Source organism: Saccoglossus kowalevskii, chromosome 8 (genome assembly GCF_978046115.1).
Source record: "Saccoglossus kowalevskii chromosome 8, keSacKowa6.1, whole genome shotgun sequence".
Taxonomy (NCBI): domain Eukaryota; kingdom Metazoa; phylum Hemichordata; class Enteropneusta; family Harrimaniidae; genus Saccoglossus; species Saccoglossus kowalevskii.
In genome coordinates, this window is record NC_140648.1 from 14509028 (window position 1) to 14524490 (window position 15463).

The 15463-nt window shown below is 36.8% G+C and overlaps 3 protein-coding genes across 3 annotated transcripts; 1 reads left to right on the forward strand and 2 right to left on the reverse strand.

Moving 5' to 3' along the window:
- Positions 1-528: 528 nt before the first annotated feature.
- LOC102804418 (sulfotransferase 1A2-like) lies at positions 529-2124 on the reverse strand. The gene has a single exon (XM_006818680.3). The coding sequence runs from the start codon at positions 2122-2124 to the stop codon at positions 1228-1230; it is 897 nt and encodes a 298-aa protein (XP_006818743.1). The 3' UTR covers positions 529-1227.
- Positions 2125-5444: 3320 nt separating this feature from the next.
- LOC102804289 (sulfotransferase 1C4-like) lies at positions 5445-6534 on the reverse strand. The gene has a single exon (XM_006818679.3). The coding sequence runs from the start codon at positions 6508-6510 to the stop codon at positions 5599-5601; it is 912 nt and encodes a 303-aa protein (XP_006818742.1). The 5' UTR covers positions 6511-6534; the 3' UTR covers positions 5445-5598.
- A 6158-nt stretch (positions 6535-12692) lies between these two features.
- On the forward strand, positions 12693-13734 carry LOC102804177 (sulfotransferase 1 family member D1-like). The gene is made up of 2 exons (XM_085502700.1): positions 12693-13295; positions 13365-13734. Exons 1-2 carry the CDS (start codon positions 12693-12695, stop codon positions 13596-13598), a joined length of 837 nt encoding a protein of 278 aa, XP_085358826.1. The 3' UTR covers positions 13599-13734.
- Positions 13735-15463: the final 1729 nt, after the last annotated feature.

The following is a 15463-nucleotide window of genomic DNA, read 5'->3' on the forward strand; positions in this document are numbered from 1 at the left end:
ATATCTAGTTAACCTTTGTATTAGGATGGAGGTAAATAATTTGCTGAGAGTATTGTGAAGAGTGATTCCTCTATAGTTACCACGGTCAGTGATATCACCCTTTTTGAAAATAGATGTGATACTGTCGAGATTCCAGGTTCTGGGATGGGAATCACTACTGAGGATAAGGTTGAATAATTTTTGTAGAGGTTTTATTAGTGTATGTCTACCATTTTTTATCATTTCATTATTTATCCGATCAGATCCTGGGGATTTGCCACTTTTTAGTTTGCTGATTGCATTTTGTATTTCTAGTTCAGATATTAATGAATTGTCTGGTACCGGTATATTCATAGACGTTTGCTTATGATCTAAATCACATATATTGTTATCCTCAGGCATAGACGGGTTTAGATTTTTAAAGTGGTCATGCCATTTTTGATCTGGAATGCTATTATTTTTACGTGTATTTACATTTTGTTCAGTGCACTGTAGTTTGGATTAGTTTTCCTCATTGTGTCTAGTGTCATTTTTAAAATCTCTCTTACGTTTTTAGGATCCGTCTATAATTTCGCTTGAGATTATAGCATTTTATTATAAGTTGTTTACTGTATGTATGCTGACTGAGCGGTGATGGTATTTTTTAATTCTTTTTTCATATTATGGTATTTCGTAAACCATTTAGGATTTTTGTTTTCTATACCTGATTTGTAACCACATCCTTTAATTTTCTTCATAAAATTTTATTTAATTATTTATTTTATTTTTAATATCTGCCTCCAGATATATTTTTGAAACTAGTAAACTAGCTTCATTAACTGATTCTTGATTTCCACTGAATTATTTACTGTTAAAGGCATCAATTAGTTTTCATATATCCTTGGGCCACTCTTCCCAGTGTTATCGCTATCACCCACACGAGATTAGCGATAACATCGAGACGAATGATTCATCGTCATTTACGACGCCCTCTTGTTGTTGATGCTGTAACTGTGCGATCCTTATTTGATCTACGGGAAAAACGTATCCTTATTCGCGACAACATCTTCCACTTCCCAATTCCGTATCCATTCATCCCCTCTCTCTATGTGGACGCAGTACGCATTATGCACGTACACATTACATTCTGCTTATTCTAATAAATCCACTCAGAAATTAGGAGTTGCACGTGCCATCCGAGTTCATTATTTTCAGGTGAACGACAACCTATTCCATGCTTTGACAAAATGTCCGTATTTTTTTACAATTCTATTCTATTCCCTTTTCTTTTAATTTCTTCACTATAACATCTTCAAACATCTCATTTTCAGCCACGGTGAAATGGTTCTTCCAGTCGCCAACTTTCCCCTTCCTAAAATAGCCAGCAACATAATTTGGCATAAATGTCTCGTCCATATCGATTTTAGAGGCAGATGTTGGATTATTACGTAAATTATCGATGGAAGTGTTAGATATAGCATTTTCTAACTGTGAGTCCGGAAGAGGGCGTCCCAGAAACTCCGTTATCGCGCGGACAGTGGTCTTGGTGTCTTTTACCATGTCTTCGTAGGTGACGCATAACACGTTCTCATCTTCACTGTGTTCCCTCCAACCAGCTACGTGGTTTACCCATGGTGTAAATGGAAGATTCCCATCAATGAAATACTTCAGATGGCTTTTCCATGTAATTATCCCCTGCAGTGCACAAGCCTTGTTAAACCAGTGATAGCTAGAAGTGACGACATCTTTAGGATTACGAGCGATGTATATAACCTTTGTACCAGTCTGCAGTGCTTGCTTTGGGAATAATTCGTACGGGAGATGTGATTTGATAAGTCGTGGTGATGACGTCACGCTCGGGTTCATTTGAAATGATTTTACGGCATTAAGTAGGGGTGTATCGACCTCACCGAACATCGTGGGTTCCATTATCAACCACTCTAGCATTGGAGGCACTTTCTTGTCACCGTGCTGAAACACATTCAAATCGGGATATAATTCTTGTAGTAAGAATATCATCCAGGTGTTACCAGACTTGGGAAACCCTTGCACAATGATGTCATCTTGACGGAGAAATTTCTCCAAGACTCCATTCTCGAGTTTGGAGATATCTGTTTGCGGATAAAGAGTGTATCCTTTGTAGACTAATTTCTGGGACAAATCCATGACACGCACTAGTGAACAGTCAAGTGTTAAAATGGCGGCGATGACGTGTTCAAATTTGCATACCGTGTCACATTGTCTGGTCAATGAACCTCTAAAATTACGCAGGTCGTGTTTGTTTTAGGTCTACTTGTCGGGTTTAATGCCAATCGGAATCGCTAATGACACTGAAATTGATATAAATAATTGTGACAAGATTGACTCTTCGATGGCTGACAAATGTTTAAGAAAATTACACCGAAATTAAAAAGAAAAAGAAATAAAAATTGATCGCAATTACTGTTTTTTTTTGTAAAGAACTCCAATGCTATGATAATTTATTACAGACGTATCCTGGCGATCCATATATCCATGGCATTTTTTTTCAAATCCGTCAGAGCAATCAGAGTAGGATTTCAAACTCAACAAGATGAGAAATTCAAAGGGTGACCCATCCAAATTCTGGAAAATCCTGTTCAAACTACTGGTAACATTAAACCAAAAGATTGGTTAGTATATTTTAAAACCTTACTTAAAGCGGCAGGATCGTCACCTGCGCACGCGCAGGAATTGAGTCCCAAACGACGATAACAACACACGGTAAAACGCAAAGGCTCATGGGTAGACACTTGTTTGTAAACAACGACACGCTGTAGCCATCTGACGCATGCGCAGGTGACAACTCCCCGCTTTAATAAAAATAATAGTCACAAGTGCTAGTGAACTGCAAAATGAAGACTAACTGCAATATAGTGTTGGATGGTTCTTCTCAAAAATAAAAAATAAATCAGCTAAATATAAAATGTACAATGTAAATATGGTCATTATTATTTAGCTTTGCAAAAAAAAAAACTGTTTAATATTATTATTAATTTATTGCTCTACCGTTAACAGCTACCCTCAACCATGGAATACTAGTCTGTTAACAAACTATATGTCTGTTTTAACAATATTTGGAAATGGCAAATTAAACAAAAGTAGTTTTAATTCATAAATATAGTATCGTTTATCTGAGTTGATTAGACATATTCTAACATTCTTGTCTGGGGTAATGAGTTTTCGACCAAATCACCCATTGAAGATATTAATGTTTGATTCTATCATTGTGTCCTGGGAGTACGCCAATCACGGGGCTCTTTGGTGAGCTCGGGAAATATCCCTTTGATGTTTTCATTAAACAACAGTGAATTAAATTTTATAATCAGAATCAAAACTCTAGTAACGATTTTCAAAAAAACATAAAAGCAAATGCTTCCTTGAAATTGTTTAGCTCCAATCTACGTTATTAGATACAGCATATCAACATAACAGTGCGATCTGCCTTGACTGCAGTGCGAACCATGTTGTTGAAAACACTGTGCTGTAATGGTTCGTTTTAAACAGGGGTTGGTTCACACCTGGTTGCGTTTAAACGTAGTCGTTTCACATAAGCTTGGATTTACACAGGGGTTGGCTTTAAAAACTTAATTGTGGTGAATTTAGAATAATATTAATATTATTCATACATAAAATCTTTCCCCCATTTTTCAGCTTTTTCACTATAAAATTTCATTTTTAGTCAGAGTAAATTGATTATTCCAGTAGTCAACATTCTCCTTCCTACGGTCGTTATGAATATCTGTCTCGCTCATAGTTTTCGGTACAGACAGGATTCGGTTCAATTCACATGGTTCGGTTTATAGAGCAGTCAGATTATATTGTTCGCTTTAAACATGGTTTGGTTCACAAGGAGTTAATTGTACACGATTCGGTTTATACAGCATAAGACTCGATTTATACAGCATAAGGTTCGGTTTATACAGCATAAGGTTCGGTTTATACAGCATTTGGTTCGGTTTATATAGCATAGGGTTATTTTTATGAAGCATAGGGTTAGGTTTATGAAGCATAGGATTCGGCTCATACTATATAGGGTTCGGTTTATATATCATATGGTTCGGTTTATACAGTATAAGGTCGGTTTATACAGCATAGGGTTCTGTTTATACAGCACAGGTTTTAGTTTATATAGCATAGGATCGGTTTATATAGCAAGGGTTCGGTTCATACAGCATATGGTTCGGTTTATACAGTATAGGTTCGGTTTATACAGCATAGGGTCAGATTTATAAAGCATAGGGTCAGGTTTATGAAGTATAGGGTTCGGCTTCTACCATATAGGGTTCGGTTTATACAGCACAGGGTTTAGTTTATACAGCATAGGTTCGGTATATACAGCATAGGTTCGGTTTATACAGTATAGGATTCTGTTTATGCAGCATAGGGGTTAGTTTATACAGCATAGGTTCGGTTTATACATCATATGGTTCGATTTATACAGCATAGGGTTCGGTGTATACAGCATAGGGTTCGGTTTATGAAGCATATGGTTCGGTTCATACTATAAAGGGTTCGGTTTATACATCACATGGTTCCATTTATACAGCATAGGGTTCGGTTTATACAGCATAGGGTAGGTTTACACAGCATATGGTTCGGTTTGTACAGCATAGGGTTCGGTTTATACATCATATGGCTCGGTTGGGTTTATGAAGCATATAGTTCGGTTCATTCTATACAGGGTCGGTTTATACATCATATAGTTCGATTTATACAGCATAGGGTTCTGTTTGTACAGCATAGCGTTCAGATCATAAAGCATGCAGTTTGGTTTGTTCAGTATGCTTTATGTTTATACAGCATAGGGTTGGGTTTATGAAGCATAGGGCTTGGTTTATATAGCAAGCGTTCGGTTTATACAGCATAGTGTTGAGTTTATACAGCATATGTTCAGATTATACAGAATGCGATTATACAGCAAGAGTTCGGTTTATACAGCATAGGTTTCGATTTATACAGCATAGTGATAGGTTTAATACAGCATATTATTAAATATGTACTGCAGTTTATTTTGATTCGTCCCTGAAATCAAAATCGGTATTTCCACACCCCATATGCAAATGAGGTCTGGGAGCAAACAAAGTAGTCGATTCAGGAGTACCGTTTTTCGAAACATGATAGCAGAAATAAACAATATTTAGAAGTACCATCTTTTTCACTTGGGGTACATGAATATACTTGCCGAGTGAAATGAAATTTGAACAACAGTAATGGTACTTTTAGGCAGTCATTTATTTTGACTAAAACTAATTTGCATATCACCCATGCAATAATGTTTAGGTCGATATGCTTAGGTATTGTTCGTGATGCGGTGTATCCTGCTTCGCTCGTGAAAGTTCGGCCGCAGGATACACCGCATCACTCGTGAAAATGAATTCCATACGCAACGAAAGTCAGGGGGAGGGTGTGGGTTCAGTTTAGACAGGGTGGGGTTTACAGTTAAAGAGGTTACTTGATAATCGTACTTTGTTTATCACACTTTATTATGAAAATCACATTTGTTGTTCGAAAGTACCAAATCTGAAATATAAGTTTGTTCGTATATTTTACGTTGACAAACTGACACACTGCGGTGATAACCCATTCTAATCTTTCAGCTGACTAAACATCGATGTTATTTTACAATTCATACACAAATTCTATTCCCTTTTCTTGTAACTTCTTCACTATGACATCTTCAAACATCTCATTTTCAGCCACGGTGAAATGGTTCTTCCAGTCGCCAACTTTACCCTTCCTAAAATAGCCAGCAACGAAATTTGGCATAAGCGCCTCATCCATATCAATTTTAGACGCAGACGTTGGATTATTACGTAAATTATCGATGGAAGTGTTAGATATAGCATTTTCTAACTGTGAGTCCGGTAGAGGGCGTTCCAGGAAGTCCGTTATCGCGCGGACAGTGGTCTTGGTGTCTTTTACCATGTCTTCGTAGGTGACGCATAACACGTTCTCATCTTCACTGTGTTCCCTCCAACCAGCTACATGGTTTACCCATGGTGTAAATGGATGATTCCCATCTATGAAATCCTTCAGATGGCCTTCCCATGTAACTTTCTCATGTAGCATACTAGATTTACTCATCCAGTGATAGTGAGAAGTGACGACATCTTTAGGATTACGAGCGATGTATATAACCTTTGTACCAGTCTGCAGTGCTTGCTTTGGAAATACTTCGTACGGGAGATGTGATTTGATAAGTCGTGGTGATGACGTCACGCCAGGGTCTGTTTGAAACAGTTTCAGTCCTCTAAGCAGCGGTGAGTCGGCCTCTCCGAGCACACTGGGGTCTGCTAAGAGCCACTCTAGCATTGGTGGCACTTTTTTGTCACCGTGCTGAAACACATTCAAATCGGGGTATAATTCTTGCAGTAAGAATATCATCCAGGTGTTACCAGACTTGGGAAACCCTTGCACAATTACGTCATCTTTGCGGAGAAATTTCTCCAAAGCTCCACTCTCCAGTTTGGGGATATCGGTATTCGGATAAAGTGTGTATCCCTTATATACGCATTTCTGGAAGGAATCCATGACAGTATCGGGAGTAGTCGTTTACGCAGTGGAGGGTCTATGGTTTACGCCTAACTTTAAAATGGCAAATACTTCGTGTTTGTGTTTCTACGCGTACGCCGATCATGCATTTGATTGGATGCGCTCTGTTTACGCGTATCACGTGACAGAAATACATACAGACACAAGGATAACCAGTACTGTTAGACGATATAAGTTCAGTAAGTTCAGTCGAACAGCCATGACCTCATTAGCATAATTTATACAGTATTCTAATTTGAATATCTAGGCCAGTACACATCACACTCTGTACCATTGAGGGACACTGTGTAACGGTTCATATTTTTTTGAAACAACGGATTTTGTCACTTGTGTGTTATTATTGTCGTAAAAAATATCTGAAAATCAGTAAAATTGTTATGATGAAATTTGGATGTTTGCATCAACAATCTCAATTGAGGTCAACTTTAATTCTGCGCCGCACCATTAACACAGAGGTTGATCAAAATTATAAATATGACAGATAGTTATTCTAAGTGGACATCCCCAAAGTTTCAAGATTGTACTGGACCTGTAGAATATTTTGTTTGAATATTTTTTTTGAAAGAAGGCTATATATATGACGACCAGTCAGTGACCTCAATATGCACCCATCAAACACTGCATTTAACAACTAATTCCCAAAGTCCCAACTTTGCAAGTCTAGATTCACACGTGTATTTCATTTAGGCTTACCTAAACATTTTGTTTATTGAGTAAACAGGAAATAAAAAAACTTCACAAATTCACAAAGAAAAATACATGTATGTGCCCAAGAATTGGCTTACGTAAATGTGGAAGCTGTCTCAACCCCCCCCCCCCCAAGGCTCAAATCTCTTGGTCATTTGTTTTGAAGGTAGACCAAATGGTCAGGTAAGCCTAAATTATTCTCCCCCAGTTGCATACAGACACCCTTGACAAAATCTGTGCTTAGTCACCATTTTAGTAAGCCTAAACTTAAAGTAGCTTAGCTTCAAACACAAATTTACTGTCATGACATAACAATGAAGTTTGAAATTTCTCAATTGATTTCTTGCCATGAGATAACATGTGTGTTAGAACTTGAACCTCATTATTGTTCTATACTTTTTATTTTGCAGACAACTGTTACTAGTACTTCGTATTTAGATTCAGCGTAGCAATAGCCTGGATTTTTTTCCTTTGACTTTTTATTTTAACAAGTACTTTAATTTTTCTTCCTGTCTAATGTTATTAATGGTCATTGAGCCATGAGAGAAAGTGTTACTTACCCCCTGGTGTTGAATGGTCTGTCCTTTATTGACAAGGTCACTAATTATTTTAGTTATATTTTAATATTTCATAATGACCATTAAACCATGAAAGAAAGTGTGTGGTTATGATTAAAATATGGCTTAACACCCCCAATGTTGAATGGTCTGTCCCTTATTGACAAGGTCACTGATTATTTTGGTTATTTTTTTAATATTTTTCATAATCACCATATAGCCATGAAAGAAAGTATATGGTCATAATTAAAAACTGGTTTAAATAGCCATTCCCCATGTTGAATGGTTCGTCCATTAATGAAAATGAGTTAATAGCGTTTTTGAAATTGTACCAAAAATGTGTTCATTGTAATTATAAGGGTATAAGTTAAAAAAGAAATTGACAGAAAAGTAAAGGTACACAAGAAAAAAAAATATTCAACAAAGAACCTTTTAATTGCAGTCAATGTTAAACGTGTGGAAAGTAAAAAATACACGTAGAAAATAATAGAAGTGCAAAATACATGTAATACATGTTGTAAGGCTTGAACACATTTTTCTATGGAGGAGATTTTACTATAACCCTCCAAGTTTCAAATTGGGCACCCACCACCATTACATATATGACAACAGTACACAAATTCTTAATTTTGAAAGTAAACCAATATTTCAGTTTTATATTGCCATTAGCCGGCATGTTTTTAATGTTTTAGGCTGGATTATTATTATTATTCCAACTGCCCTTCCACCATTTAGAACAGCCCCATTTAATTTGTTATATTTCTGGAATTCTACATTTTTCCGAATTTCTTATTTAGTCAGTCGATCCTCAGATAAATATCTTAATTATTGGTTTCACATATACTAGAATGGCACAGTTGATCTCAGCCCACACACTCCAATAAACTTTTTTTTTACATTCTAACTGCCTTTCCGCCGTATAGAACAACCCTATTGAATAGTGAGGTCACAGCAGGGTCACGGTACAATGGAGTCTTACTCCGACTTGATGCCGGGTCTTCAATTTTGCGCCCTACCGTTACACTCACTCATAAAAATACAGTAAGTATCTAGATTTTTCGGGTTAATATCCACCTTTCTCCCACCAAAACGTTGTTTTTTTGTACTTCTGCGGATTTTTGAGAAATTTGACCAGATGTACGTCTTGAATTTCACACTTGATAATGGGTAATGCAAATTAGGTCGACTGAGTTATCTTCAGAATCTAGACCCTTGATCGAGTTGTTCAAACTAACAAATGAAAAAGATAGGTCGGCGGTTATGAATTGTAGCATACAAGTAGCAATGTATCTGAGAAACTAAATAGGCTCACAAAAGCGATAGCTCATATTCAGCGGGAAAATGGCCGTCTAACTGATGACATTGTATGCATTCCTTTACACACCCGATAACACTGATGAAATACTATTCCTGAAGAGTTGCCAAATCTCAGTAAAACAGATCGTGAACATCTTGATGAAACCATTTCTTTGAAGAAAGCGTCAAAACAGTTGAGGTTCTTGCTTGTGGGCGCACTCCCTGTATTGATGGGTTACCATAAGTATTTTTTTCAAAAATTCTGGAATATAATTGGTAGAGACCTCTGTGAAGTTTGTGTCTATTCTATTCGTGATGGTCACGGTTGTCTTCCACATTCTTGCACAAGGGCCGTTGTGACTTTACTGCCTAAAAAGAAGGGACATCACAAGTTTTTAAAAAAAAATGGCGGTCTGTTAGCCTCCTTTGCAGTGATTATAAGATCTTCACGAAAATACTGTCGCTCGTCTTCGATCTGTCATTGGTTCCATCATTCATCCTGATCAGAGCTGCAGTATCCCAAATCGTCATATTCACGACAACAATCTACTGCAAAACTCTCAATTACTGTATCGCCACAAACACTCCATTGGGTATTGAAGCGCTTGACCAGGAAACAACTTTTGACAGAATCAACCACACTTACTTGTTCAAGACATTATGTGCATTTGGGTTTGGACAAAATTTCATTCAGTGTATTTGTCTTTTGTACAAAAATGCTCAATCCCATGTCAGTGAACAGCGCCCTCACACCACCTATTATGTTGTCTAGAAGCATTCGTCAAGGATGCTCTCTATCCACACTTTTATATGGTCTCATGCCACTAATCAACCAATGGCTGCTCAATTTAAATGCCTTGCAAGAACCAATGAAATTGTTTAATTTTTTTTTCTCAGGTGCTCCCTGTTTGAGGGCGTAATCACCTGGGTCAAAGGTGAGACCAACATGTGGTCTTTTGTTTACTACTTAGCGGCTGTGTACCTGTGGGTTTATTCTGTGTGTATTTGGCTGTTCTAATCTTGGTGTTTTTCCAGTGATTTCTCTTGGTGCAATCTTGTTTACCTGAGATTTGCAAGAGTTTGAGCTGGCCAACATGTTAGTTTTTTTCATATGGTTGATTACTGGCATGTTGATTTCCTATTTTTGAGCCATGTTTTCAACTTTCTTCATCATTTTCATATAGCAATCTCGTCATATGTTAACATTGTCGTCTATGGAAATTCAATTAGTGGTATGAGCCCTATATGTCATTTCCATAGAACCGTTATTCCATAAATCAGGAAGAATAAAAAACATCACAAGACGGTATTGAAATCCCCCAGAGTAACGGACTACACAGCAAACTGACAGCATATGCTGACGACATAGAAATATTTATTACACGTAAACAAGAAATATATGAGAGCACATCCAATTCCAAAATCAACTTTCAAAAGTCAGAAGGGCTGTTGGTTGGCAGCTGGCGAAACATTAACAGCTCGCCCTTGGGTATTAAGTGGACCAGTACGGGCTTAAAACTGTTGGGTGTGTATTTGGGGAACACCAAGACATTCATAAACAAAAACTGGACTGAAACAAAAAAGCAAAAAGTTGAAAACAAGATGAAGTTTTGGACGCATTTTGCTCCTGCTATGTCTTACAGAGGGCGTGCACATGTAATAAACAATTTGCTTTCATCAGTTATGTTATCGCTTTTATAGTTTGTCCCATCCCCTGATATTGTTTCCTCGCTCCAAATTGACATTGACAGTATGCGCCTTGAGTATGTGCAGTGGTATTTATACTACGATTATGATCATTTAAATTAGCTGACTATTTTTTCAATCCAGCCATTAAGCTGTCGTATGGCAAACACTTATAATGCACCACACGCAACACTGAATTTCATCATCTTCCTGCATTTTACTCTGACTTGCTACGTCAATAAGTCAATATACACTCCAGACGCATACTTGACCTTAGTTTGAATGTTGTACATGATGGTATTTCTGGTAAATGGAAAGCAACCATAAATACAAAATTAAAAGACAACTTAATAAATCAATTTTTATCTAGTCACCCCAGTTTTCGGCTACATTTCTCAGATGAGCTGAATTTTCCGCTATACAAAATTAAAAAAAAGGCGCTACATACAAATAAGTCGTAGCGGTTATGAACAAAACTCGTCATCCAGACAGACTTGACACTGTGTGGCGTGTTCTACTGGTCTTTCCTTCAGATATTAAACACAATTTCAAAGGGTGTTCTACTGCTCTCATCACAAAACGTGAGGGAGACTTGCAATGGCGTGTAATGCATGGTGCATACACTACTGGTGGTTTTCTTGCTGGGCAAATTTTGCCGATTCTGAAAACTGTCTACTTTGAGTGACCTGGATTCTCTCGTTCACAATTTTATTGAATGTCCGGCGATTGGCACCCTCTACTTACAACCTGGTTTGACGGTTCCTCCTCGGTGGTTCGTTAATTTGCCATCTCACCATCCACGTAGATTTTTCTCTCGTCAGTGTGAGAGTATTTTTTTTATCTTCATCACTGCAAAAGTTGCTATCCCTATCTCCAGGTGGAATACACAGGAGGGAGGTTCTTTGGTGGATCCGTTGGAAATTATCGAAACTCGCATCACCAGCAGAATTAAATCTGAGTATCAGTACTTCAAAATTGTTAAACAGGAGTACAGGTTCGAATACATTTGGACCACAAATGACACTCTCAGTTTCTTGGAAAATGGAAAATTACAAATCCATTTTGAACTTGAATTCACACTGTTATGATTCAGTGGTCGTTTTTACGTTTCTGTTATTCAAATTTGGTTAAATCTTGTTCTTGTTGCTTCCTGTCTGTGTTTACTTCAATACATCTCATTCAATGCCGTTGTTTGTATGTAATTACACAACACGTTTTAATTTGCCATAGAATTTGGCAGGGGGATAGTAACCTCTTACAGTGAGAACCAGTGCGACTGGCCTTCCGGCAGAGGTTCTAAGAATTGTTTTTTTACATGTTCAATGAATGTTTGGGTTTTTGTTTTATTTTACCCTTGAATCAAAAATCACTATACCATTGGGAACTTCTTAATTTTATAGCGAATTGCTGTATTTTGGTTTTGATTCCAAATTTAAAGAGACAAATTTTCCGTTATTTCTTTTTAAATTAATAACTTGAGCATCTTATGTTCATTATAGAAGAATATAGAAGCCCCCCTTCACAATGACCAATTTCAATCTGAAATGGTAAATAGGAATTATATATTTTCATCGTTTAATTTTAGACTTTGTAATTTTACGCCGTCGTCCAACTGTTTCACTGCTATATAAAACTTTTTCGCCTCACGCGAAATAGTCCCTTTCATCCAAACTAAAATTAGTTATTCTTCGGCATTTATTACTTAGAAACTGTCATCAATGGTAGAACTAACACTACGCTTCGTAGAGGTTTATGTTCGCTCAATATCATCGGCCACATAGTTAAACGTATACGTGAAACCATGCTTTCTGCAGCCCGTGACACGCATTATAATATAATAAAATAATCTTTCAACAATTCTATAAATACGGTATAATTCTGTAATGAATATTCATATACTCTGAAAATAGAATCAGATCTGTTTGACGACGTGTCATGGATTCGATCCAGAGATGTAAGGAATACACTCTTTGTCCGTACACCGATACCTCAAAACTGGAGAATGGAGTTATGGAAAGATTTTTCCGTCAAGATGACATCATTGTGCAAGGGTTTCCCAAGTCTGGTAACACCTGGATGATATTTTTACTACAAGAGTTATATACCGATTTGAAAGTATTTCAGCACGGTGACAAGAAAGTGCCTCCAATGCTAGAGTGGCTCACTGTCAATCCTAGATTGTTCGATGATTTCGACACACCTATAACAAGAGCAGTGAAATCCTTTTTAATAGACCCTGGCATGACGTCATCACCACGCCTTATTAAATCACACCTCCCATACGAATTATTTCCAAAGCAAGCACTTCGGACTGGTACCAAGGTAATATACATCGCTCGTAATCCTAAAGATGTCGTCACTTCTAGCTATCATTGGTTTGGCAGAACCTATTTGCTAAGAGAAAATGTTACACGAGAAGGTCATCTTAAAAATTTCATAGACGGGATCCTTCCATGTACACCTTGGGTGAACCATGTAGCTGGTTGGAGCGAACACAGTGATGATGGGAACGTGTTTTACGTCACCTACGAAGACATGGTAAAATAAACCAAGACCACTGTCCGCGCGATAACGGAGTTCCTGGGACGCCTTCTTCCGGACTCCCAGTTAGAAAATGCTATATCTAACACTTCTATTGACAATTTACGTAATAATCCAACGTCTGCGTTTAGAATCGATTTTGACAAGACATTTATGCCAAATTATGTTGCTGGCTATTTTAGGAAGGGGAAAGTTGGTGACTGGAAGAACCATTTCACCGTGGCTGAAAATGAGATGTTTGAAGATGTCATAGTGAAGAAGTTACAAGAAAAGAGAATAGAATTTGTGTATAAATTGTAAAATAATAATGACGATATGACGAGAAACCCTACAGTATGTCGATCTCAAGGTATCGTTATTTGATCTATGTAGTTCAACATGGCGGTACTCCCATGATGCATCTCTCTAATGATGCACAACTCTTATTTCTAGAGGAGGATTTGATTTGTCATAATGGACATGTCTTGTCTCAATACTAGTATATAACAATCATTCCGATAGATCAAATAAATCAAAGCAATTAATTATACAATGATATGCACCTTGCGCTTTAAATAGAACATTATTGTAGTACTAACATTACACTTTACTAAATCTTTTCTATATCATCAGGTATGTCGACAGCATCAACATTTTTTTCTCTAAACTAATTCCATACTGATCTTGCATGTACACAAATACTAGAATTGACACAGTTCATTTATTGTAGGACGTATATCAATCTTTTTGGTAACATCTTTAGTCGGAAACAGTGAAGTTGGATTCGTGAATAAACTTTTCTAACTAGTCTACACTAGCTTTTCCATGACCTGACATTCAGATTAAATCGCTCACAAATAAGTTGTGGTCTGTGTGTGTTGTAGATTTTACTCAAAAGAATATTGTAATAAATTTTAATTTTCATTTGTTGCTGTTGCATAAATATGTAATTATAAGTAGCGTGTACTTCACTATGGCTTTTCATTGGTTTTTTGAAATCATGACCTTTGACCTTATAATGGCAGTATGTATTTGATTATCAAACTACCATACTCATTCTTATATCGCTGTTGAATATCAGATGACAGGTTCTCACTCAACAATATCACTAGTATGCGAACAGTACTTGGTATTTTTGAACTGTCTATTACATTTATTATTAACAATGGTGTTAATAATTTCTGATTTTTATTAAATCCCAAATTACTCTGAAATCAGTTAATTTTTTTGTATAAAGATCAATCCACATCTTAATAGTTATTTTCAATTTATAATAATATTCGTTCTCTAACAGGCCTAAATTAAAAATTCCAAATCCAGGACGAATTGTAATTGTGGATAAAGATAAAATTGATGGGTAATGTGAGTGATCTGAACCCCCACTTGGTACGTACATACATCTGTATGTTTAGCAATTAATTCGGACCATTCTCAATAATTACGTATAAACAAAATAATACGTAACGATCCTTTCATCACGGCGGAAACGATTCATTGGAATATTTAATTGTTTTGAAAATAGGCTCATTGTACCTTGGTTGTGTGCAGGGCCATACGAAGCATTTTTTTGGTCATATTAAATAACAAAAATTACCAACTCAAATGCCTCTGTTACTTAGTGTGTAGATAGGTTCATTGCTACTCTGCCATCTATTTACCCATCAATTGATTTGCCTGAACGCTTTCTATAATACTGCGACAGCAAAGTAAAACTGATTAGAGAAAGGTTGGATTGTGAAGATCATGATATTTCTGTCCATAGCAGAAAATGTTTCCAAGGTCACACTCTCAACAATTTTAATCCGATTTCAGAAGAGCTAGTGAAACGTGTGATTCTCAAATTTCCAGCTAAATCCTGCGATCTTGATATCATACCAACTAACTTGTTAATTGAATGCTTGGATGCAATGTTACCATATATAACAACAATAATTAATGATTCACTATCTACTGGTATATTCCCGTCACCATTCAAGTCTGAACTTGTTAAACTACTAATCAAGAAACCATCACATCAAGAAAGCGAGGCTACACTAAGGTGCTAGTCACAAGCACGTCTCTCTTTGGATGTTTTTTTTTTCACAGTTGAATTTCAACTTGACACCAAATAACCACCCCATCGTGAACGGTAAACTCACTGACGAGAACTGTTTGTTTTTGAAGCAACTGTGATTATTACCAGGATC

Excerpts from the sequence above, each read along its gene's own strand:
- LOC102804418 (XM_006818680.3), bottom strand. The coding sequence starts at position 2,124 with ATGGATTTGTCCCAGAAATTAGTCTACAAAGGATACACTCTTTATCCG.
- LOC102804177 (XM_085502700.1), top strand. The coding sequence starts at position 12,693 with ATGGATTCGATCCAGAGATGTAAGGAATACACTCTTTGTCCGTACACC. Across the intron at positions 13,296-13,364 it reads ACGTCACCTACGAAGACATG|TTAGAAAATGCTATATCTAA; the intron begins GTAAAATAAACC and ends CCGGACTCCCAG.
- LOC102804289 (XM_006818679.3), bottom strand. The coding sequence starts at position 6,510 with ATGGATTCCTTCCAGAAATGCGTATATAAGGGATACACACTTTATCCG.